The 27026-nt window shown below is 43.7% G+C and overlaps 1 protein-coding gene across 5 annotated transcripts in view; it reads right to left on the bottom strand.

Moving 5' to 3' along the window:
- STAT3 (signal transducer and activator of transcription 3) overlaps positions 1-27026 on the bottom strand; it is a 77759-nt gene that overhangs the window by 16106 nt on the left and 34627 nt on the right. For all 5 annotated transcript variants that reach the window (XM_077252126.1, XM_077252127.1, XM_077252123.1 and 2 more), the window contains exons 2-13: positions 23597-23740; positions 19170-19314; positions 14068-14166; positions 11723-11818; positions 11562-11643; positions 9279-9373; positions 8620-8771; positions 6657-6815; positions 1698-1790; positions 1474-1533; positions 1106-1135; positions 746-839 (exon numbers count right to left, since the gene is read on the bottom strand). In XM_077252126.1, the coding sequence (XP_077108241.1) occupies positions 746-839; positions 1106-1135; positions 1474-1533; positions 1698-1790; positions 6657-6815; positions 8620-8771; positions 9279-9373; positions 11562-11643; positions 11723-11818; positions 14068-14166; positions 19170-19314; positions 23597-23724 (1233 nt within the window). In that variant the 5' untranslated portion in view covers positions 23725-23740. The remainder of the gene's footprint in view (positions 1-745; positions 840-1105; positions 1136-1473; positions 1534-1697; positions 1791-6656; positions 6816-8619; positions 8772-9278; positions 9374-11561; positions 11644-11722; positions 11819-14067; positions 14167-19169; positions 19315-23596; positions 23741-27026) is intronic.

Below are 27026 nucleotides of genomic sequence, written 5' to 3'. Positions count from 1 at the left end.
GGCGTCGCGGTCCGGCGCCTCCCATCTTCATACGATGACGTCCTCTTCTTTGCTTCCTACCGCAGAGGTGGCGCAGGCGTACTTTGTCTGCCCTGTTGAGGGTAGAGCAAAGTACTGCAGTGCAGGGCCTCTCTGACCTTTCCCTGATAACCAGCCTTGTTGATGCTGACAGCTGAGGGTTGCAGCCCCCAGCTGTGAGTTTCGCCTGGCTGGTTATCAAAAATGCAGGGGAACCAATGCAGGGGAATACTCCCATCATCCGCTCCTGCTCTTGCTGTTATTAGCGGCAGCCAGTGTTGGCTGATGGAAGCAGTAGCCTCATCAGCTGTTACCAGTCACCAGAGGTGACCGTTATCTCCGATCACAGCTGAACGCTCACGCTGTCTTTCGAAAGTGTGGAAACTGCGGCTCTCTGACCAGCAGGTATGATTTCACCGCCGATCAGAAGCGATGTTTGTGACAAACACCCTGTGTTCCGGGGAGCCGAAGCCGAACCGTAACACGGACTTCCTGGTGAAGTTCAGTGTCCGAACAGTAGATGCTCGGTACGGACGCCGAACTTTACTGTTCGGGCTCGCCCATCTCTTCTGCTGATTGTACACCTATCTTGCTTGGCTCTGTCATCAGCAGCATTTATTTGCAACACAAAGTGTACACAAAACTGTGTTAAAGGACTACATTTTATTAGGTTTCACTGGAACCATGAGAGCACCTTTAATCAACTAAATACTGCCACACATCTTACCAAGTGTTTGAATTCAGCAGATAGACTTCCATTGTTTGATTCCTCCATGTTCATCACCTTCGTGTTTGTGCCAAGGATGTTGAACTTGCGAGAACTAAGAAAAAGCAAAACAGCTCATTTATAATGAAAATTTGATAGAGAAGAATAGGTTATTTACATAAATAGAATAGATTTCAACAACTAGGACTACAACTGGATACAGAAAAATAAATCTAAAGGTGGTCATATAGATTAATGTTGAATGATCAATCTAATATTTATCACATTAACAAATCTCTTGGGAAAAAGATCTGAAATTGATGTACCAACAGGCAGTATTTTAGTTAGGCAGTACAGAAAAAACGCTAGTGTGCTTCTTACCCTCTAAGTGCAGCAACATCCCCAGAATCCCTATGAAATACAAAAAAAATATATATACAGACGTGTTTAAATAGATTATGAACTACACAGCACCTAAGGCATATATTAAATTGCACTATCATAAATTGTCATTGGTGGGTGTAGCTGTGCCCCATCTGCATCTGTTTGGGAGACTTGATAACTACTCACGGGCTCATATGGATTATTTCACCACTTCTGAAACTTACAGGTCACAAGTTCAGGAGAATGCCCTTATTTCTAGTCATTGATGACCCCGCAGTGGTGGGAACTTTTGACATATCCTTACAACATGTCAGAAGTTTTTACTAATTTGAGGGTCATTAAAGTTTAATAAAACATTTACTTACTTATCAATACAGACTTTAATCTTCAGCTGGTAATTAAGTTCAGGAAATTTGACAAGAAGCCTGTGAACAAAAGTTTGGCACAAGGTAAGCTGGTCCGTATAACATCCAGATTGCTGAAAAAACATAGGACAAAGCCTACAGTTTAAGTCTTACATTTGTGCCAGAATATGCAATATTTTATGTTGGCGTATATTGGCCCAATTCACATTTTTCATCTACATTACCTGACTTTGGTAGTGAACTGCACTCCTGTTTTGATCACCAGGGGCCGGTCGGGGTGCATTGGCATACACGGCTGTCTCTCCACTACAAAGGCACTGGGGATGGACAAATGGAAACATTATGATTAAAACCAATTAAGCTTAAATTCTCTAAAGCAGCCAGTCATATACACATCATAAGATAAAAATACATTATGATTGTGCCTAAAAGAGGATGTGCACTACTTGGATAATCTATTCTCAATCACCATGTTTCCACCAAATAAAATAATATCACCTACACTCACCACCAGTGGCAGCGCCGTTCCAGCAGTGTTGGCACTGCAGCGTCCACTTCACTTTCCCCACCTCTGGGCAAATCAGACATCAAGAGGAAGTGAGAGAGCAGGCGCAATTCTGACTTACTCTGGAGGTCAGATTTGTCCAAAAATGGGGAGTGTTATGTTATGTCGCGTGAGACTCAGGACAGCCATTGCCAACACCGCTGGAAAGACACAGGCACTGGAGGAGAGTACAAGTGTTATGATTTTACTGGGGGAAACAGTGATTGAGAAGGAGTTGTCAGAGTAGAGCACAACCCCTTTATAACTAGATGGACTGTTACATGAGTATACAGTATACTCTGCAACTATACCAAATGACTAAAATAACAAAGCCAGGAAGGTACAGATCTGTCAGTCATTCATTGTTTGATATTAGCCATTTAAACTTAATGAAGCAACTATCAAGTGAGATCAGTGCGACAAGGAGAGGAGATCCTACGAGTAACAAATAATCATAGAAAAGATGACTCGTGTACACGCAGCACCAAAGATTTTGCGGACTAGATGAGTTCAATTCTCTGGATTGTCTTTTGTCTTCGATTTTTTATATTTGTATCCTTTTTTCCTTTGGTTTGAATTTCTGAGGTTTGCCAGGTAATATTGCAAGGATACCTTCAGGTTTTGTATGTTAGCCCCATAAATAACGCATTGTATTAGGAAGACATCCCTTCCCAATTGTACTAGAAACTTTAATGTGTTACACAAACAAAAACAAGAAAAAGGGAAGCGCTGATGGTTTATAGTGATGACAGTTAGTGTTGCTTCACTAGTCAGTTTCTCAGTCTTTGCACATTTTATTCTCTGCATATTGCCAAATTGTAATTTATAGTAATTTAACCTCTTCCCACTGCAGGAAGCTTTTTGTTTTTTTCATTCCTGCGTTCCAAAATCTATAACATTTAATAAAGAGACCATCTGTGCGTTAGTTATATATATTTTTTTTTTAGCTGGACTGTACGGTTGTTTTATTCTTTTGCTTGACAGTAGTTAGAGAACTAAAACAAAAAATACATAAAAAAAAACAAAATCAGAAAAACTGAGGTGGAAATGAAAAAAACAAAACAGAAACAATTCTATTGTTGTTTGATTGTCATGCTGCCATGACAATCAATTACCTCCAAGTGATTGTATTCTGGGGTGCCTGATGAAGCGACAGAGGGCCCCATCCCTGTGTACCCGCTTAGAAACCGCAGCCACTATTGGCAGCAGCAGTTACAGACAGGAGTCAGCTGTATAACAAAGCAAGCTCCTATATATGAGGAGCTTGCTGTGTTATATGGAGTATGGGCTCTCCTCATACACAAGCACCCAGCATGTGAACTACATGTAAGTCAAATGTCATGAAGAAGATATTACTGAAATGTTAATAACATTGAAAATATTATTTTTGGGTACTTATATAATTGATTTAAGTAGTGACTGGTGAACTAAATGAGTGAGGCAGCATACGGGGCATAGGAGAAAGTGTTCAGACAACACCTGTAAGATGTGCAGATTCTCTGCTATGCAGGGCCACTGAGGGCCTTTTCTATTGTTCTGATCAGAGAAATGACACAATCATGTCGGAGAATGCACACATGCAGTGCTGGGAATTTATACTATTGGGCGGTGATCAAAGAATTCTGTGTGTATAGCTAGAGGTGAAAAATAAGTGTGTGTGAAGAGTAAGTATGATTATTTTTGTGAACAGTGATGGGAAGACTGTGGAGACGTGTGTCATAAACAGTGCCCTTTCCCGATCCTGTAATGAACCACAGACAGGCCTGGATGGGTTGAACAGGTCGGTCACAGTTTATTAACTACATACGCAGAGAGGGGAAATTACACGTCATAACGGGCTCATCACCGAAAGACCTGTCTTCGACCGACAGGCTAATGAGCGGTTACGAACCTTTGCCTCTCTCTACACTTCCGCTGTGACTTAATAGCGACAGGAAAAAAAAAATAAAAAAAAATAAATAAATATATATATATATATATACATATACATACATACATACATACACACACACACATACATACATACATACATACATACACACTAGATGGTGGCCCGATTCTAACGCATTGGGTATTATTGAATATGTATGCATGTATACAGCAGTCACATAGTATATAGCACAGGCCACGTAGTCTATAGCAGACAAATAGTACATGGCCTGTGCTATGTACAATGTGGCTGCTATATACATACATACATACATACATACATATTGTACAATAAAAGATGCGTTAATACAGGCCACGCAATAAATAACAGTGGCCACGCAGTATATAACACAGCCCAAACAGTATATAACAGCCCACGTACTATATAACACAGCCCACGTACTATATAACACAGCCCAAGCAGTATATAGCACTGCCCACGCAGTATATAACACAGGTGACGCAGTATATAACACAGGCCACGTAATATATAGCACAGCCCACGCAGTACAAAACACAGCCCACATAGTATCTAACACTGGCCACGTAGTATATAGCAGCCACTCAGTATATAACACAGCCCACGTAGTATTTAGCAGTGTGGGCACCATATCCCTGTTTAAAAAAATAATTAAAATAAAAAAATAGTTATATACTCACCCGCCGGGATCCAGCGAAGCTCTGGCGATGGGGCACGTGGCTGCCGCCATCTTCCATTCCCAGGATGCGCTGCGAAATTACCCACATGACAGCGGTCTCACGAGACCGCTAAGTCTTCTGGGTAATTTCGCAATGCATCTATGGGAACGGAAGATGGTGGCAGCCACGCGCGCCTCGGCGGACTACGGCGGGTGAGAATAGCCCTTTTTTTGTTTTTTTATTATTTTTAACATAACATCTTTTTACTATTGATGCTGCATATGCAGCATCAATAGTAAAAAGTTGGGGACACACAGGGTTAATAGCAGCGATAACGGAGTGCGTTACCCACGGCATAACGCGGTCCGTTACCGCTGGCATTAACCCCGTGTTAGCGTTGACCGGAGGGGAGTATGCGGGCGCCGGGCACTGACTGCAGGGGAGTAGGGAGGGACTACGGACCGTGCCCGTCGCTGATTGGTCGCGGCAGCCATGACAGGCAGCTGGCAAGACCAATCAGCGACGTGGGATTTCCGTTACGGAAGTTGCAGACAGAAAGACGGAAGTACCCCTTAGACAATTAGATAGATAGATAGATATATATTTATTATTTTTTTTTTTAAATGTATCCTATCAGCACAAAACATCAATGAATATTTAAGACAACGGCTTCCAGGGGTCAGTCGGGGAGAGAGAGAGGAGGTCGCTGACCAGGGTTCCTGCATTTAACCCATGTAGGTGTGGCCGGACGCCCCTTCCCCTTTATTCCCATTGGTCAGCCGGGCGTCCTAATTAGTGCATCACCTGGGGGAGCAGAGGGAGGGGGGAATTTGGCACTGCACAGTGTTTCCTTCTAGCTTTAACCCTATGGGCTCCACAGTCAGAGGCACGTTCCTTAATCAGTACCGTGCCTGCCATTTTAAACAAGTGAGAAAATATGAGAATATGGTAAATGTAGTAGATACACCTTTCTTAGTGATTCAAGTAATAAAAGTAGAGTCGCCACAAGGACCAGAGGGCTTGTAACAATATGCCAATACCATCTTGACTAGTGATAGGCGAACTCCTGGACAGTTTAAAAAAAAAAAACCGGCATGGGGACCCCTCTGTTCTTGGTAACCAGCCATGTTGAAGTTGACAGCTGGGGGTTGCAGCCCGAAGCTGTCAGTTTTGCCATGCTGGTTAACAAAAATACAGGAGAACCCACGTAATTTTTTTTAAATTTATTTATAGCGCAGGTGCCAGCTGATTAATACTCCCATCAGCTGCTGCCTGCTCTCATTATTATTAGCGGCAGGTGTAGGCTGATGGGAACAGTAGTCCCATCAGTTGATGCCTCTTGACTGGGGTATAATTTTTCAGATGACAGTGTGGCAGCCGCAGCACTCTGACTAGTGGTGTTAATCTTACTGCTGATCAGAACCGCCAGTGTTTCTCGCTAGAAACACCCAGTGTTTGGGCGCCAAACCCGGTGAAGTCTGTGTTCGGGGTCTGTGCCCGGACAGTAGGTGTTCAGTATGGACCCCGAACATTACTGTTCAGGTTCGCCCATCTTTAATCATGACAATTCCCAAGTAATAACCAGTGACAGAAGAGAGAGTACAAGTGCAGGTGCAGTAAACAGCAACTACTTCTGTTTGTGGTAATATTAGGGTGTATATAAAGCTTTTCAGTGCTTTTGACAGCAATAATCGTTCATTCTGTTAAAACTAATAGAACCCAGATGAACCCATTCCATTTTTTTTTTTTTTTTAAACAGATGCTTATGTGGATTTGGTCCATCTTCTGTAATACCAGTCAATCAGTCCTGTCTGGCTACAAATTTTCATGTTATATTACATGCAAGCAATTCAAAAAGATGGCCGGCCAAGTGGTGTATGGCTGGGCTCGTTCCATTAGAGTGGGAGCCACTTTTTTATTGCGGTTCTTTTTTTTTTTATCATAAGGGGAGGTCCCCTTTATAACGTAAACATCCCCTAATAAACCACATAAGCAGGGGTTGTCATTCTATGCTGGAAAACGGATCCATAACATGATCACCAGGGCCTACATTTTTCATACTTCACCACACCTCTTCATGAGATTCCTAAATAATTCCACAATCCTCTCCTCTAGCATGGGACGGTGTTGAATGATGGGGTCTCCCTTATAGGAAACTTTTTGCTGCAATTCCTCAAGCTTCTTTATTTGCTGTCGGGTCTGCAACTGAGACTCAGCCAAAGACGTTATCCTGTAAAAAAAAAAAGGAAGTCTAAACTCACAAAGACATTATAAGAAGATATATGGTGATGTACACAAGGCAAAATCTCTCACACACAACACATTTACCTCTTTTGCTAAGGGTACCTTCACACGAAGCGACGCTGCAGCGATAGCGACAACGATGCCGATCGCTGCAGCGTCGCTGTTTGATCGCTGGGGAGCTGTCACACAGACAGCTCTCCAGCGACCAACGATGCCGAGGTCCCCGGGTAACCAGGGTAAACATCGGGTTGCTAAGCGCAAGGCCGCGCTTAGTAACCCGATGTTTACCCTGGTTACCAGCGTAAAAGTAAAAAAAACCAACAGTACATGCTCACCTGCGCGTCCCCCAGCCTCTGCTTCCTGACACTGACTGAGCTCCGGCCCTAACAGCACAGCGGTGACGTCACCGCTGTGCTTTCACTTTCAGTTTAGGGCCGGCGCTCAGTCAGTGTCAGGAAGCAGAGGCTGGGGGACGCGCAGGTGAGCATGTACTGTTGGTTTTTTTTACTTTTACGCTGGTAACCAGGGTAAACATCGGGTTACTAAGCGCGGCCCTGCGCTTGGTAACCCGATGTTTACCCTGGTTACCAGTGTAAAACATCGCTGGTATCGTTGCTTTTGCTTTCAAACACAACGATACACAGCGATCGGACGACCAAATAAAGTTCTGGACTTTATTCAGCGACCAGCGACATCACAACAGGATCCTGATCGCTGCTGCGTGTCAAACGAAACGATATCGCTAGCGAGGACGCTGCAACGTCACGGATCGCTAGCGATGTCGTTTCGTGTGAAGGTACCTTAACACACACATACTACTCTGTGAATACCTTAACTACAATGGAACATAAACAGCCTCTGCCAGTTAAATAAGTATTCCAGCTGAAAGCACATCCAATGGATGGATGATAAAAGCTAAATCAGTAAGGGTTCCACTGCTGGCATTGCCAGTTAGCAGGTATTAAAGATCTACTATACTTTTTTAATTAAATTATTGATCAGCCTTTGTAAAGTTATGAAACCTTGAAATAACCTTATTTTGCTTCCTTCTCTCTCACACACCATGCTGACAGTGCTGTTTTAACTGCCTAGTTCACGCTCATTTATGAGCTGCTGCTCTAGACATACACCCTTCCCTGTGTGAGATTCTCTGCTCCCCTCCCATGTTCTGGTAGTGATAAGTTAGGCTACGTTCACATTTGCGTTGTGCGCCGCAGCGTCGGCGCCGCAACGCACAACGCAAACAAAAACGCAGCAAAACGCACGCACAACGCTGCGTTTTGCGCCGCATGCGTCCTTTTTTTCATTGATTTTGGACGCAGCAAAAATGCAACTTGCTGCGTCCTCTGCGCCCAGACGCGGGCGCCGCAGGGACGCATGCGGCGCAAAACGCAAGTGCGACGCATGTCCATGCGCCCCCATGTTAAATATAGGGGCGCATGACGCATGCGGCGACGCTGCGGTGCCCGACGCTGCGGCGCTGACCGCAAATGTGAACGTAGACTTAGTAAGTCATATTTCAGGACTGTTTCATAGATTCTGATTGGAGTGGTAGGGCACATCATAGACCAAAGCTCTATTTAAACCCCTCCTACCTACAGAATGGTGATCATGGGAAGTCACACACTTTAGCATGAAAGACCCCTTTAAAACATAAAATCCACACTCCTATCCTCTCTATGACCTACGTAGTATTGAATAGTAAGCTCATGTTCATACTTTTCTTCTAGTTACAGGACAGCAATGGTGAAATATTTAACCCCAAACCCTTTGGCCATCCTGTTTCTCACCAGTTCTCCAGTCGGTCAAGACAGATGTTTGGAGGTCCACCAATACAAGCAATCTGTTGTCTCCTTTTCCAGTCTGCCAGCTCCTCATCTGTTAAAGTCTTCTGGACATACTCCATGGCGGAGAGGAGACCAGCCAGGTCACTGATTATGGTCTACAATTTATTTATAAAAAAAAACAAAAAAAAAACAAACTTAACATTACAGAAAGACAATCAAAACCGTTTGTTAAAATACACAGTTTCAGAGACAGGCTTTGTAGAGTATTTTTTTTTTTAAAGCGTTAATCCACATTTATGCCATATCCTACAGATATATCCTAAATTGGACATCCCTTTTAAGAAAGAATGTGTCTCATTTTAGCTGTGCTGCACTGGGAAAAATGATGTATCCCACAGATGTGGGTTGGCTGAAAAACAATCATGGTCTAAATGTATTCCAAAACTCACAGGACTTCGGGTGTGATCAAGCCCTTGCCCTTCATTGCAAATTTACAGGGACTCAGTCAGATCAGGTTTTCCTGGAGAAACTAGTTTACAATAGGTTCACATTTCTGGTAGTTGGGACACTGGGAATCAAGTTACCTCTCAAAGCTTGTTGTATGTAGCAGGTATCTAAATTTTACTACATTTAGGTGTAAGCAGATCAGATTGCATTATTACCCTTCTTAACTGGTCCAAAGCAGTCAACATCTGTTCCAGCTGCTGCATCTTTTGACGCGTCACTGACTGGCTATTGCCATTTAGATCGGAAAGGTCTGTAATGTAAGAGTAAGACAAAGCAATATGAACCGGAAGAGCTGGAACGCACGTATTGTATATAATGAAAAAAGGTCAACCAGGACTGAAAAACACAGTTCGATTTTTCATGTTCTTGATATAGAAGGGTTAACGTTTTTCTTCTCTGTTCTATATCTTGTATTACCCAGCCTTATAGTCAAGGATTGTTATGGGTACATGATAAAGTCAGAATGACCTGGGTAACAAGGGGGAAGGACTACATGTGCTACATTGTTTGTAAATGGTAGAAGAAGAAACTATTCGCATGTGAATAAACAGAACTGTTCTGCTCACAAGTGTGCATTCTATTCACTGAGCGCTTGTTATATTGGAGGACCTAATCTCTTACTTCGGCCTCACTGGTGATCCGGCAATCTAACTTTGGATCAGAACAAAAACAGCTACAACATTCGCTAAACATTAGTGTTATTTTTATATTTCACAGATTAATCATAATATAGGATAATGTTTATTTAAAAAAAAGAAAAAAAGAAAAAAAAAAAGAGAAGGAAATATATTATCATAAAAGTGAGACATCCTACTTCTCAAGGACATAACAATTTTCAACCATAAAATATGGAGTCCAGTTAACCAAGTATCATAAAAAGTTGTCCAGGACTATTTAATCTACATATACATATATAGCATCGTGATTACTCGCTAATCCCGCCCCCTGCACAGTAGCTCCGCCCCCCACCATATCACCACACAATCCTGCCTCCCACCCTATTACCACACACAATCCCGCTCTCCACCACACATAATCCCGCCCCCCACATCACCACACATAATCCCGCCCCCCCACCACATCACCACGCATAATCCCACCCCCAACACATCACCACACAATCCCGCCCCCCCACCACATCACCACACATAATCCCACCCCCAACACATCACCACACAATCCCGCCCCAACACATCACCACACTATTGTTATTAACTTCATTTTAAGTTAATTTACCACCTGCGTAAGCGCTATTGAATGTTGTCATTATTTACTTTAGTTTAATCACCAGCAGCATTAGATAGCAATGAGCGTGCCGAGCGTTAGCTGGCTGGAAACATCTAGTTTATTATGGGCCTAAGAAATAGCAGGCAAATAGTTGTAAGTTACCTCCTTGTTGTGACTAGTGCCGATCACCTGTCATACCGTTCCTGCCAGTGATTCAGTCAATTCCAATTACATCAAATCAACAGAGCAGCGGCTTCTCTTCCATTACTGCTGACGTCATGCTGATTGATAGAAGGGAGCTGGCAGTCAATCAGCATGATATCGGCAGTCAAATCCAGCCGACAGAACAGTTCTGGTGACATGCAGCAGCTAAATCGCCAACAGGTGTATTCAGCGAACACCGAGTCGGCGTCATGTAGAAAAGACAGATAGTTGCTTCCACGAGCAACTACTTACCTGTTTGTTTTTTACTATGAGCCTAAAAACTTAAGTCTTGTACAAGCCCTTTATGTAGGTTATTTCAGGTTTAGTTTATATATAAAAGGAATGTTCTTCCATTTGATGTGCTCTGTCTCCTGCAAGCAATCCCAACCTTCATACAACTACTACTTTTCCACAAACAATACAGGTTTAGATACAGCAGGATGCGGGATCAGTAATGTGAGTACCAGGGCTGCGGAGTCCGTACGACAAACCTCCGACTCCGCAATTTCCCTTACTCACGACTCCACAGCACTGCCTCACTACTGATCATGTGCATAAAGTGCAGCACAGATTCACTTCCACTAAAAGCAAAGATCCCTAGATCAGGAACAGAACAGACATTTATAGGACTTTTCAGAACTTTCCCAAATTCTTAGCACATGATGCACTGCACTACGGTACCCAATTCATTATACATTTTAAGAGTAGGGATAATTTTTAACAGACTCCACCAAAATGTACACAGACTGACTCCACTGCCTTGGAGAGCACTTCGTTAAGATCACTAAACTAATAATAGAAATAAAACTGTTTCTTATCTGCAGGAAGGGCCTTCCACCATATGTCTTCATACACCTGCAGTGGGGTGGATGGTTCCTGCTGCAGCAAGATGCCTCCCATCCAGCTAGATCACTAGACCCCCACCAAATTCAGTGCTTTTCATTTTGCAATAGTTGTGCAGTCATCCAGACATCTTCTCTTTTAGAGAACTGACTGCATTAACTCACCGCTTTGGCTTTTTAAAGTTTTGTAGTTAAAATCAAAGTCATCCTGAAGATTCTCCACGACTTTCATTTTCTGTTCAAGATCCTGTAAAAAAGAAGGCAGCCATGGATTAGCAGAAATCAGCACATGTACTGTATAGAATACGAAACCACGCAAGGTGCACCTGGACTTTCTTTCTGACATCCTGCAGGTGCTGCTCCAACATCTGCTGCTTTTCGGTCACTAGAGTTGCGGTAGGGTGTGACGCTGGCCCTCCTTGCTGAAAAAGAGAATACATTCGGATTGGGAGACAAGTCTCTGTATTAAGTGAATATATAGGCTGTACATCAGAAATGATTTTATTAGTTAGGAGTTAATATTCAGGTAACAGCAACCTTATTTTTTGTTGATGTATCAATACGGAGGCTTGAGCTGTATTTTTCAATGGCACCGTTTTGGAGTAGAAATAACCTATTGATTAACACAACTTTACTTGGGAGGGGGGGGCTAAAAAAACCCCCCGCAATTCAGCCCTTGATTATTTTTTTTTGCATTTTTACATTGCTCAGCATAAATAACAATATCAGTTCCAGTGAATGGGATGATTAAAACACTAAACATATATGGTTTGTTGATATTTTTGTATAGCAGCACCAAATTCATGGAAACACTTAAATGTAGCCATTTATTTATGGTTTCCCACTACATACTTTACAGCATAAGGATTTTCAGGCCGATGACCCGAATACCACTGCATGCAAACATTTGTCGGAATAACACAATCGTCTCACGTATTTCAATGACAAGTCCACAGCAAAGGCAATCCAAAAATTAGTAGTTGATCCAGCAATTCAATAAAATGTAACAAAAAACAACAACTGTACTTGTATCCAATAAAAAACATCTGACAAAATAGCATTTTAAATCAGTAGAAAACATCGTAAAAAAGTTAAGGTGGAAGCGTTTCCAAGTGATACTTCTTACTCATAAGGTTATTGTGATATAGTGACCCCTGTAACAGGTAGGGGGCGCTGCATGGTCTCCCCGGTATGTGCACGGAGTCGTATTGAGGCCGTGAGAATTGACCTGCAGTAATGTCAGGATCACGTGACCAGCCCAGGTGATCCATTACTGTGGGTGTGGTTACAGGTTCATAACCTGACCAGGGTGAGGGTCACATGGGTCTTCTGTGTGGTACCAGTGTTGGATCTGAATGGTCCAAGTGCAAGGTCCTGGAAGCCTGTGCATGAGCTGTGTGCTCCCGTGTTGGAAGCCCTGGGAGGAGGCTTCCTGTGTATGCACATGGTTTGGACCTGGTGGCCTGGGTATTGGACTAAGTCCTGAATAGCACCCAGACAGGCCACATGCCTCTGTGTTGGACGGTCCCAGGTGGGACGGACGTTCTGAAGACTACAGTGTGATCATGGTCCTGGACAGTCTGTGTTAGAAGCTCCTGCGAGTGGAGTCTTCTTGGAGCACCTGAGAGACTGTGGACCTGGATGATCGGCGTTGGGGAAGCTACCGGCCTTCGGTGGCTCTGGACTGACTGATGTGTGCCGGCCAGGCAGGTTGGTGAACCCCGTTAGGCAGTTTCCCCAGGAGAGAGGACTGACAAGGAGTCAGCAGATGGAGCAGGAGCTCCCATAAGGTACCTCTATAAGCTGTTGGTGCTTGTAACCTGAACTGTGTAGCAACTGGTCAGTGAGGACCAGCGTGTTTAGTTGCCACAGAATGAGGTTATGAAACTTGATGTGAGGACCTAGGTACAGTGTATAAATGGACTGTTCGTGATGTGGTTTATGATACCTTAATAAACCAAATAGACTGTTTTGTTTTAAAAACCCGTGCCCGTGTGCTGAATGTCGCGGCAAAGCGAGTGTTCCCCAATACACTCAGTAAGAATAGTCTTACAGTATCTTACAGTTATGAATAAGAAGTATCACTTCGAAAAGCATCAACTTTTTTACAATTTGGAATATTTTCCTCTGCTTGAACAAGCCATTTTGTCACATGGTGTTTATTAGATACAAGTACAGTTTTTTACATTTCATCGCAGTGCTTGATTGACTACTAGTTTTTGGATAAATATTTGTCAGTGGCTGCTGCAATGATAGGGGATTATGAAAAAAAACATGTAATTAAAAAAGCCTACATAAAGCTAGAAGAAAAAAAGAAAAGTCCCCTCTTTAAAATTATCACCATAAATACGTAATCCATACATCTTCTCGAGATGACTATTTTCTACAGACATGTACTTGTGAAGTGTATGTGTAGGTGGCTAGGAGATGTCATACACAATACATCATACTAATCAGTAGATCAGGGCTCAGTACAGACAATGGCAGTGCTGTCTCTATGGTAGCGATAACATTATGCAATTTAGGAGGTTAGAAAGGGAAAATTAAAAGAAGACACCCCTTGTATTCCACTTTACCAAACACAAGGTCACAACACAATGAAAGATGTAATATAAAGTGACTTATCAGACAATGCTGCCCACACACAGACATGCTTGGCGTCAACACAAACCTGAGCCGCAGCGGCAGCAGTCTGGAGAAGCCTCCCCTCTTCCCACAAGCATCTGGCCACAATCCGTGCAATTTCCATTGGCTTTTCCAGGTATCTGCTCTGCAGAAACAGATGCCACAAGGATTTAAAGAAAATATAATGAAAAAGATATTTGACCTCTCAGTTCATAGATGTTGTTCAGTCTGTGGTCAGCAAGGCACGAGCAGCTTCATACACGAGATTCTGGTAACAGATTCACTGAAATCCTTGCTCATTCTGGACTTAGCAGTCAAGGGGGTGGTCCTAATCACTGTTCAACAACCACTGATTAGGACCGCCCCCTAGACTGCTCAGACCAGAGTGAATAAAATACAAGTTATGCTCAATATTTTCTAAGAAGTCTAAATCTCCATCTGTTCAATTCCGACTAATGCTGCCTGCAATTCACAATGTCACAGATTATCTTAAGGAGTATTCCCACCATGTTAAATATGGCAACTTTTAAGAAAGGGCAACCTCTTCTTGACTGGTGTGCTCTTAATATTCAGAACCACTAAAAACTGCAGGATAATAATAATAATCTCTATATTTATATAGCGCCAACATATTCCGCAGCGCTTTACAGACATTATCATGAAGGGGTCCTAGCCTACTTAGAATAATTGCACTTTGTTTTCTTACAGCGAATTTCCGAAATCGCAATAAATTTGCAAGAAAACTGCAGAGCGAATACATTGTGTGAACCCATCCTAAAGATCTTTCACAGTATGCCTAAAAGCCATGCTGAAAAAGGCAGCACAGGCACGCTCACTTAGCAGACGTCGAGGTGGGCCCCCTTCTTCTTAAGGTCAAGGAGCTGTCTGAGCAAGATGGGAGCTGTAGGTTTCCCAACAGATAGAGAGTTGCCAGCTGGACTATAGTAAATTGCAGAATTTTAGCTTCATAATGCATCCTGAATGTACGTGCTTCTCTGAAATTATAAAGCAACTGCTGGAAACAAGTCCTGTACTCACAGCTCCAGGTTTATGGTCATATACACTGCTCAAAAAAATAAAGGGAACACTTAAACAACAGAATATAAGCCCAAGTGAATCAAACTTCTGTGAAATCAAACTGTCCACTTAGGAAGCAACTCTGTTTGACAATCAATTTCACAAGCGGTTGTGCAAATGGAATAGACAACAGATGGAAATTATTGGCAATTATCAAGACACCCTCAATAAAGGAGTGGTTCTGCAGGTGGGGACCACAGACCACATCTCAGAACCAATGTTTTCTGGCTCATGTTTTGGTCACTTTTGAATGTTGGTTGTGCTTTCACACTTGTGTGGGTTGTAGAGTCCGTCTTATGCTACCACAAGTGGCTCAGGTAGTGCAGATCATCCAGGATGGCACATCAATGCGAGCTGTGGCAAGGTTTGCTGTGTCCAGAGGCAGGAGGCGCTTCCAGGAGGCAGGCCAGTACACCAGGAGACATGGAGGGGGCCGAAGGAGGGCAACAACCCAGCAGCAGGACCGCTACCTCAGCCTTTGTGAAAGGAACAGGAGGAGCACTGCCAGAGCTCTGCAAAATGACCTCCATCAGGCCACAAATGTGCATGTGTCTGCACAAACGGTTAGAAACCGACTCCATGAGGATGGTCTGAGTGCCCGACGTCCACAGATGGGGGTTGTGCTCACAGCCCAACACCGTGCAAGACGCTTGGCATTTGCCACAGAACACCAGGATTGGCAAATTTGCCACTGGCGCCCTGTGCTCTTCACAGATGAAAGCAGTCTCACACTGAGCACATGTGACAGACGTGACAGTCTGGAGATGATGTGGAGAGCAATCTGCTGCCTGCAACATACTTCAGCATCACCGGTTTGGCAGTGGGTCAGTAATGGTGTGGGGTGACATTTCTTTGGAGGGCTGCACAGCCCTCCAAGTGCTCGCCAGAGGTAGCCTGACTGCCATTAGGTACCAAGATGAGATCCTCAGACCCCTTGTGAGACCATATGCTGGTGCGGTTGGCCCTGGTTTCCTCCTAATGCAGGACAATGCCAGACCTCATGTGGCTGGAGTGTGTCAGCAGTTCCTGCAAGATGAAGGCATTGAAGTTATAGACTGGCCCGCCCGTTCCCCAGACCTGAATCCAATTGAACACATCTGGGACATCATGTCTCGCACCACCCACCAATTTCACGTTGCATCACAGACTGTCCAGGAGTTGGCGGATGCTTTAGTCCAGGTCTGGGAGGAGATCCTTCAGGAGACCATCCGCTGCCTCATCAGGAGTATGCCCAGGCATTGTAGGGAGATCATACAGGCACGTGGAGGCCACACACACTACTGAGCATCATTTCCTTGTCTTGAGGCATTTCCACTGAAGTTGGATCAGCCTGTAACTTCATTTTCCACTTTGATTTTGAGCATCATTCCAACTCCAGACCTCCGTGAGATATTCGTTCCACATTCCACTATGTAATGAATAAAGATTTACAACTGGAATATTTCATTCAGTGATATCTAGGATGTGGGATTTTAGTGTTCCCTTTATCTTTTTGAGCAGTGTATTTGTACACCCTTATACGCATAATATAAAAGCTACAGAGCCTACAAAGGGAGTGGCAACGACGGAAAATACATGGCACAGCTTGTCCGTAGCTGGATTCCCTAGCATTATTTCCACATCTATTAGGCTGGCTGTGTTGCTGGGGGCTGTGCGTGCCCCTCTGTCCACATTGTAACAGACAGGAATTTATGGCTCTGCAGGAGTTGCTGGCTCAGGTTCAACAAGGAGGTCCAGAAGTAACACTGCAGCAAGGAAGGAAGAGAGAAAGATGGGGGTAGGCGGCAGCAGGAGAAAGGATAATAAAGAAATGTGCTGAAGACTACTCAGCAACAGCTACTGTAGATAAAACTGTGCAAGACTAGTCCAGCTGCAGCGAGACTGTCTGATGAGAGCTTTCAATCAATTCTTCACACCAACGAGTATAGGGTTAGCAGGGCGAGGTAGCTATGCCAATACGGTGTATTGGGGCATTTTTACATCATAGACAGGGATTCATCACTTCCTTTGCTCCACGGAGGACAACCGCTATGTAGAAAACTCGGTCCACTATTTATTACATGGATGGATATTCATCAGAATCATTACTGTTATCTAACAGTCAACAGCTTAATTTGGCAAAATCAGTTAATTGCCTGGGGCCTTAAAGGGAACCTATCACCCCGTTTTTTTCGGTATGAGATAAAAATACTGTTAAATATGGCCTGAGCTGTGCATTACAATAGTGTAGTTTGTGGACCCCGATTCCCCACCTATGCTGCCGAAATACGTTACCAAAGTAGTCATTTTCGCCTGTCAATCAGGCTGGTCAGGTCGGATGGGCGTGGCTTCTTCCCCCAGATATTGCGTAGTTTTCCGTTGGTGGCGTAGTGGTGTGCGCATGTCCAACGTCCCCAATCCTGCACGGGGGGGTGAAAACAGCAGCGATGTCCGTTATTCCATTGGTGGTCGGTGGGCGCGGCCATCTTCCTTTGGCCGCGCGTGCGCAGAAGCGGCGCTCTGCTGGCCGCGGCTTCAGGAAAATGGCCGCGGGATGCCGCGCGTGCGCAGATGGAGATCGCGGCGGCCATTTTCCTGAAGCCGCGGCCAGCAGAGCGCCGCTTCTGCGCACGCGCGGCCAAAGCAAGATGGCCGCGCCCACCGACCACCAATGGAATAACGGACATCGCTGCTATTTTCACCCCCCCGTGCAGGATTGGGGACCTTGGACATGCGCACACCACTACGCCACCAACGGAAAACTACGCAATATCTGGGGGAAGAAGCCACGCCCATCCGACCTGACCAGCCTGATTGACAGGCGAAAATGACTGCTTTGGTAACGTATTTCGGCAGCATAGGTGGGGAATCGGGGTCCACAAACTACACTATTGTAATGCACAGCTCAGGCCCTATTTAACAGTATTTTTATCTCATACCGAAAAAAACGGGGTGATAGGTTCCCTTTAAGGAAGGATGGTCCAATATTAAAGGGGTTGTCTAAGATGGGATGGGTCCCCTTAATGACCGGGCCAAATTTTTTAAATCTGACCAGTGTCACTTTATGTGGTAATTACTCTGGAACTCCAACAAATCCCAGTGATTTTGAGATTGTTTTCTTGTGTCACATTATAATTTATGACAATGATAAATTTAGGTCGATATTTTTTTATAAACACAAAACATATCAGTACTGAATTTTCAAACTTTGAATGATTATCCCTTTAACCCAGATAGTCATCCCATAGCAAAACATTAATAAATAACATTTCTCTTATGTCTGCCTTACATCAGCACCATTTGTAAAATGTTTATTTGTCAGCCTTTTAGGAGGTTTAAAAATGTAGCAGTAAATTTTCATTTTTTCAAGGAACTTTAGACAAAATGTATGTTTGTGAAGGGCCTATCCAGGTTTAAAGTGACTTTGGGAGTCCTATCTATTGGAAAACCTCCAAAAGTGACGCCATTTTAAAAACAGCACCCCCAACATATGAAAACTGCTGTCAGGTAGTTTATTAACCCTTGAGGTGTATTTCACGAATTAATACAAAGTGACATAACAGGAATGAAAAAATGTATTTTCACCACCTAAATGTCGGTAACTTCTGAACAGATTGCTACAGCTGTCAGACTCTAAGGCCGCTATTTGGCTGTGAATTGCCATGGCAAACATCAGGACCACACAATCATGAACTGAGGGTGCCGATGGGGTTAAAGAGGAAGCCCCTACACTCTGTTAACCATTTATATGATGTAGTCACTATTGACAGCAGCATCTAAGGGGTTGAACAGATATGGACGGTGCCAACACTGATCGTGGCTGATACAGCAAGTTGTCAGCTATAGTGTACAGCCGACAGATGCTGGATTGTCACCTGTATGGGGAGGCTAGTCTCTTATATCCCAGGTCAGTTAAAAGACGTATTGGCGGTCATTAAGGGGTTAACATACTAGATGAGGTGGACTATAGAGCATTTGAGAGCACACTGAGCCCTGAGCAATCACAAAACGTGCCAGAAACCGTTGGCAGGAGTCACCAAGGAAGTAAAAAAAAAAAAAAAAAAAAAAAGGTAGACAGTGGCCTGGCATTACCTGCAGTAACTGCTTTATCCTCCTCAGGTTGTGCTGGTAGAGGACATTAGACTCCTGCAGGAAGCGGCTGTATTGCTGATCTATCTCTCCCAGAAGATTGTGGAAAACCAGGGTTGCGTGAGATTCCTTGCTGGCAGCAAAGCCCCTGCAGAATATTGCATGCACAGATTTAATAATTATTCACAGCTAGAGGTCATTCTTATTTCCCAGACATAAAGCTATATTCAAGTTTATCTGGCAATGTACCGCGGGACTGGTAATTGCACAACAGCAGGTGGCCATGATGGATTTACGGACTGTGCTCAATAAACTATTAGTACAAATATACAATCGCTGCAAGATTTACAACTCTGGAAATTCTTCTGCAATAAGCTCAAAGGTCAACGGTTTAGAAAACTAAGGTTCTGTTCACAAACTTCACACAAGGTGCTTGCTGGAATTTAGGATTTATCATAAAACTCCCATTATATCTGTCTTAAAGGGATTTTCCGGTTTCAGAAAAGTTCTGTCCCAGGTGGAGTTTAATGTGAAAAGAAAAACTCTGCTTACTCACCCACCTCGGGTCCAGCATTGTGTCTCCAATGCTGTACTGGATCCTGTTCGCATACGCTACTAACTTCATATCAACAGTGCTGCAGCCAATCACTGAGCTCAGTGGTTCTACAGATGTAGACAACACAATCTCTGAGCATTGTGATTGACAATATGAGTAGCAGAGCAAAATAATTGATGACATGAGTGGCTGAGAGCCGCTGAGCTCGGGTAACTGGCTGCAGCGCTGTGTACCTGACATCTGCACTGCAGACAAACAGAATCCGGGGCAGTGGACATAGGTCAGCACTGGCCCCAGGGAATGCGAGTAAAGCACAGTTTAAAGGGAGTCTGTCACCTCATTTTGGCCCTATAAACTGAGGCCACCACCATCAGGGGCTTATCTAGAGCATTCTGTAATGCTGTAGATAAGCCCCCCCCCCAATGTATCCTGAAAGATAAGAAAAAACAAGTTACATTATACTCAGAGAGCAAAGTACTGCAGTGCACAGGCGCCGGACCTCTCTGACCTTTCCCGGCACCTGCGCACTGCAGTACTTTGCTCTGCCCTCAACAGGACAGATAAAGTACACCTGTGCAGGAGCCGCAGTGTGCAGACAAGAAGAGGATGTCATTGTAAGAAGATGGGAGGCCCTGGACCGCGACGCCCATCATATCGGACCGCAGCGGGACCGCCCCTGGGTGAGTATAATCTAACCTCTTTTTCTCATCTTTCAGGATACATCGGGGGCTTATCTATAGCATTACAGAATGCTGTAGATAAGCCCCTGATGCCGGTGGCCAAAGCTTATAGGGCCAAAATGAGGTGACAGATTCCCTTAACATCGAACTGTACCAGAGGTTTTCTTAAACTGGAAACATATACATACTTACATACATATAGACACACACACATAGTTGTGTGAAAAAGTGTTGGCCACGTCCTGATTTCCTATTTTTTTGCATGTTTGTCACACTTAATGCTATGTGCACACGCTGTGGATTTTACTGTGGATCAGCAGCGGATTTGACACTGCGGATCTGCAGCTGTTTTCCACGTGTTGTACAGTACCATGTAAACCTATGGAAAACAAAATCCGCATTGCACATGCTGCGGAAAAAAACGTGCGGAAACGCAGCAGTGTTTTTTCCGCAACATGTCAATTCTTTGTGCGGATTCCGCAGCGGTTTACACCTGCTCCTCAATAGGAATCCAGAGGTGTAAAACCACAGGTGGAATCCGCACAAAAACCGCAGCAAATACGCGGGTAATCCGCAGTGCGGTTTACCTGCGGATTTTGCAAAAACAGTGAGGAAAAATCAGCACACCAAGCCGCAACGTGTGCACATAGCCTAAATGTTTCTGATCACCAAACAAATGTAATTATTAGACAAAAGGTAAAAACAAGTAAACACAAAATGCATTTTTTAAATGAAGGTCTATGTTTAGGCTGTGTGTCCACGTTGCGGATTTCTGTGCGGATTTTTCCGCTCAGTTTTAACGCCCTGCGGATTACCTGCGTTTTTTGTGCGGATTTCAACCGCGTTTTACACCTGAGGATTCCTACTGACGAGCAGGTGTAAAACGCTGCAGAATCCGCACAAAGAATTGACATGCTGTGGAAAATAAACCGCAGCATTTCCACGCTGTATTTTACGCAGCATGGGCACTGCGGATTTGGTTTTCCATAGGTTTACATGGTACTGTAAACCACATGGAAAACTGCTGCGAATCCATAGCGGCCAATCCGCTGCGTGTCCGCAGGCAAATCCGCAACGTGTGCACATACCCTTAAGGGAAAAAGAAATCCAAACCTACAGGACCCTGCACGAAAGTGATAGCTGTCCCCAACTTAAAACATAAATTAGCTGTGGTTTATCACATGTTTGGGTAGCAGAGTTCAAATTCCCTAGCCACACCCAGGCCTAAATATTGCCACACCTGTTTTCAATCAAAAATCACTTAAATAGGACCTGCCTGAAAAATTGGAGTTGACTAAAGGATCCTCAAAAGCTAGACAATCCGTGATCTAAAGAACTTCTGGAACAAATTAATAACTAAGTAATTGAGATCTGTCAGTTTGGAAAAAGTTATAAAGCTATTTCTAAACTTTTGGGACTCCAGCGAACCACTGTGAGAGCCATTATCCACAAATGGGAAACATGGAACAGTGGTGAACCTTCCCAGGAGTGGCCAGCCGACGAAAATTACCTCAAGAGCGCAGGGAAGCCTCATCCAAGAGATCAAAAAAAAACCACAACTAGAGTTGAGCAAAATTGTTCAGATTCAGTTCCGAATACGATCAGCAGCGAATACGTTTTTTGCAATATTCGTCCAACACAGCCAAACGTCATTAGAATCAATGGGAGTAGAAATTACCGATCGTAACCGATCAACAAAACATACATTCGGCACGAATAGGGTACCAATATGACACGAATATGGCAAATCCAGATTCGGCTAACATATTAGCTCAACTTTAGTCAAAAAGCTGTGGTCACTGTCCCCTCTTTTAAACAAAGAGCCATCAGTGATGCCCGTTTCAGGGGCTAGGCTAGTCTCTGTGCTGCCCCAGAGCGCTATGCATTGTGCACAATCAGAGCGTGCCCTCTGTGCTGTCAGCTCAGATCAGTAGTAACGAGTAGGCAATACTGTCAGAGTCGGTATCAGTATACCCGGAGGCGACTAGAGAACAGCGCTACCCCTGTAAGCAGCATCATACAAGAAGTAGGGGAAAAAATATATAATAGCAGATAGTGTAAATAGGGAAGGAAGGGGATTTTTAATACATGTGTATTAGAAAAGTTTAGATTATGGCACTAAATAGATAGGGATTTAGATGGTGTATTTCTTTGACTTTTTCATGGCCTGTGATTTTACAGATCGGGTAGAGCGGGCTCAGGAGCACAGTCTACTCTACAGACTCTGGGCAGATTTTGTTACATAGCCAGTAACAGCGGTGTCCAAACCTAGCTACCAACGTAGCCATTTAACCATTTAGATGCTGCTATCAATCTCAGAAAATAATGACAATTTTGTTTCCCCTAAAGCTATGAGTTTTTTCACAGTAATCACACTGACATTTAGGAACATGTTGCCAAACCAAACACAGGAAGTAACTAACCTAAAATAGTGGCATTTTTAAGAATGGATGGAAAAAACAAATACTAGAAAAAAATAAAAAATAGAAATGACTGCTTTCTTCAAGGACCAATTTAAAAACCCTATGCGCAAAATTTTTTAGATGTCACACTGTTACCAGGTCAAAGGCAGCACCCAGCAAGCGAATGGCATCTCTACACAGTTTAAGTTCAGAAGCCACAAATATAATAGTGGAGTGCTAAGTATTTTCAATGACATGGGACCTAAACGGTGTAGTGGTTTCTTCATTTTAGGACAATGAGCTCATAGACCACTGCAGATGTTTTCTAACAACCAGCAACATTTGGATTTCCCCTTTAAATAGGTGCAGCTCCATAGCAATTTCAATTTATGGCCCTTGTATTTCGGGGCTGCAGTAAATCAAGAGGACAAGTGTTTCTTTGCTGTAGTTACTACTGGCTTCAGTCTGTTCTCTGCTTATATGTACAAGAGCTTGGCACATAGAGCTACAATACTAAAACCAGGTCACATTCCTGCCCAATTACCAGGAGAGAAGGGGCCGCCAGAGTACAATCCCGGGGCAATGCATGTGCGAGCTCTGTACTGAAAAGGACTGGAGCAAGTGAAATGGACGCAGGACTGGTCTACCATACATGGTGTATGCTCCTTGTCCTGAATTATTCTAAGAAAACAAGGGAAGTCTGACAAAAGTAATAAAACAAGTGTGCATGACTGGTAAGAAAAAGGTGTGTCAAAAAGCTCTAGCGGCTCCATCCAAACAACGCCATCTTACCAATCTTGGCTCTCAATCCATGGTGCAAGAAACTGGCGGAGCTCCATAGGAAAGCTGTCACTGTAGAGCTGGTGCAGCTGCTCCAGGTATCTGGTGTCCAGCTGTTGTAACTGGTTCCATTGCGTCATCTTGCAGCACGGAGCTCTAGAAAAAGGGGAGGTGAGGAAAATGCATCAGGTCATCAGAAACTGGAGAGCAAACTGTAACAGAAAGACAAGTGATACCGCACAGTGATGGTCATAGCCGCCATCTCCTACGAACTGAACATTGGTGACGAATCCTAGAGATATGCCACCAATATCGTTGATGAGACAGCTCCATTTAAGGAAAAGTTTCATCCTCCTTAAAAAGACTACTCCGGTGGAGATATATATTTATTAACTGCTTTCAATTTTATTCCATAAATCAAATAGTTACATGTGAAAATAAGCAACTTTGTAATATATCTGATCAGGGAAATCGGCTTCTATCTCCTCCTGGACTGAATTTTCCCTCTGAGTTCATGGGTAAAATCTGCATTCAGTGTGATCGCTCATATGTTCTCCTGAAACAGTTGCACTTCAAATCCACATGATGTCAAAAACTATAAAGACTCCTATTCGTTTTGTGTGATTTTTGAACTAGTCAATGTGAATTCAGGTCACAATGCTGATACTGCTCCACCCTCACTTCTGGGACATCACAGATCAGAAGGTGAGGCTTGTTTCTGGCTCCTTAGGCAGGACAGCCCCCTGACCAAGCTCTGCCTTTGGCCGAGAGGGTTATATGCTCTCTTATATGGTGGTGGCTCACATGCCACATAAGAGGTGAGAAGGAGGACAGAATAAGAAGGTGTACTGTCATGGATTGTTTTAGACTCCTTTATAGCCATTATGCGACACCTCTAGCCCCTTGCCCGCTTATCCTGCACTCCCGCTTATCCTGCACACCCGCCACGCTTTAATGACATGTCACATACAGTTTGTGAAAGAGCTTGGAAAGTGTGCCGGGTAAGTGAGAAGGAAGACATGATGTGTCACATAAAAAATGGAAAACAGCGGGTACAAACACAAAATGAGCCAAGACAGTACACATTCTCATTCTGCGCTCCTTCTCAGCTCTTGTGAGACATTTGGGCCACGACTCTACAGGACAGCAGAGAGAATGAGGGGAAACATCAAATACACACATAGCCAAAAATTATGCTCGGTTAGGGCAAGAAGTAAGCCATGCCTCTGATCTGTGAGGTGGGAGCATTCAGGGATAGTAGCTGTGACATGAAGTAGTTGTGAATTCATGAGAAGAGGCATATAAGAACAGTCAATGGAATAGGAGTAGTGATGATTGAACGTGCTAGCCAGGGAGAGCTTAGATTAATCTCTAATGTCCGCCCCCTCCCACAAACACCTCAAATGTTATAAAGTCAACCCCTATTTCTGATAACCAGCCAAGGTAAAGCAGACAGCTGGGGGCTGATATCAGGCTGGGAAGGTCCCTGGTTATTGGTCCCTTCCAAGAAAAAAAAAAAATAGCCTGCAGCCTCCAGAATTAGCACATAACATTAGATGGGCAAATTCTGGCGCTTTGTCTGGATCTTCCCAATTGCACTGGTGCGTTGGAAACTGGGGGGTGCGTTGGAAACTGGGGTAAGAATTTTTGGGGTTGATATCAGCTTTGTAGTGTCAAATGATATCAAGTCCAGGGGTTAGCAATGCAGAGTTGTCTATAAGACACTCCCCATTACTAACCTGGTAAGTAATAAAAAAAAAAAAAAAAAAAAAAATTAAAAACACAGAATAAATACTTTATTTGAATAGAGAATTCCCCACACTACTAACCCCATCTGGGTTAGTGTGGGTTTGGATAGCGAGGAAACCACTCATCAGGGCCACTAGCACTCACTGAGCACAGTGTTGAGCCAGCGGCTCTCATGAGGGTTGTCGTCAATACCCGGCACCTGTGAAAAGCAATACTTCATTGCCACTCACAGTCGTCGAAGCCGGGTGCAAGGAACGTGGAATACATCGGGGGAGCTTCTTGGGAACATTTTTGATAAATTGTTGAAGGAGGGATAGTGTGAGGGAGCCTTTATTCTAATAAAGTATTTTTTTGTGTATTTTGTTTTTTTTTGGATTACTAGGTTAGTAATGGCGGTGTCTGATCGACTTCTCTCCATTAATAACCTCTGTGCTTGATGGCAGCTGACATCAAACCCAAAAAAATATTACCTCGATTGTCACCACACCAGGGAAAAATCGGGAAGAGTCAGGCAAATTGCCAGAATGGATGCACCAATTCTGGAGAGGCTGTGGGCTTGTATTTTTAGGTTGGAAAGGTCCAAATAACCATGGACCTTCCTAGCCTAATAATATCAGCACTCAGCTTACTGCTTTACCTTGGCTAGTTATCAAAAATGGGGGAGGGGGACCTCATGTCATTTAAGAAAAAAAATATTTACTTAGTTCGCAGCAGCGACCTGGGAGTCAGATGCCTACGGAAGTCTTCCCCATGCGGTTCCCATTCCATTTGTGCACCGTTTCCTCCCTACCTCCCCCAGCCCTCTTGTTAGGGTCTTCCGGAAAAATGCTAGAGTTTCCCATTGACTTCCATTACACTTGTTACTTGAGTCAAGCACGTTCAACCTGCTTGATTCGAGTACTGAGCACTTGAGCATTTTAGTGCTCGCTCATCACTAAATATGGGCCTTTATTGTTTTTGACGGAATGTACCCCTTACATACAGTACGGATGATGCCAACCAGGAAAATAAAGCATAGCACATATGCCCCCTCCTTCCTGCTTCTTAGCAGTGCAAAGAAGTTTCAGGACATGGAAAGAAAGGTGTGCATGAGTAGTTACACCTCAGCCTACAGCTGCCTGGCAGTGCCATATGCTGGGTGCTGCAGCTTACTTCCTGATGGGTTTACACATTTTTATAAGATGCTTTCACTTTCCTTTATAGATAATCACACAAATGAAACCAGGTAGATGGGTAACCACCACATTTAACTTAATGAAACCCTTACTTATAATTGACATGAACTAATTATTCATTTATATTGGCATACGGTAAGATAATTAAAGCAGACCATGCTGCCATCTCCATTAATGAGATAACCCCACCACATAGAATGGCCGGCAATGCTGCTGGGGTAGAATTTTTGTTTTAGCACGCTTTGTGTTTCACTTCCTCACCATTTGCAAAGATCTGTTCGTGATAAGTAAAAGTTCTTCTTTAGACCCATTCCACAAAGCTGAAAATTCTGTGCGGATCTATTTGATATCTGACATTTGAGGATTAGCTACAATTTTATCCAGTGGAAGGTTACAGGGGTAGGTCAGGACTTACACATTGATGATCTATCTATAAGATAGGCCTTCATTGTCAGATTGGGGTGACACTATTTTTGAATAGGAGAGGTTAGGTGCAGTGCCCAGCAGCTGCCACGAAA

This window comes from Ranitomeya variabilis, chromosome 4 (genome assembly GCF_051348905.1).
Source record: "Ranitomeya variabilis isolate aRanVar5 chromosome 4, aRanVar5.hap1, whole genome shotgun sequence".
NCBI lineage: Eukaryota > Metazoa > Chordata > Amphibia > Anura > Dendrobatidae > Ranitomeya > Ranitomeya variabilis.
Note: the sequence above shows the minus strand (reverse complement) of the source record. Positions and strands in the feature narration are given on the sequence as shown.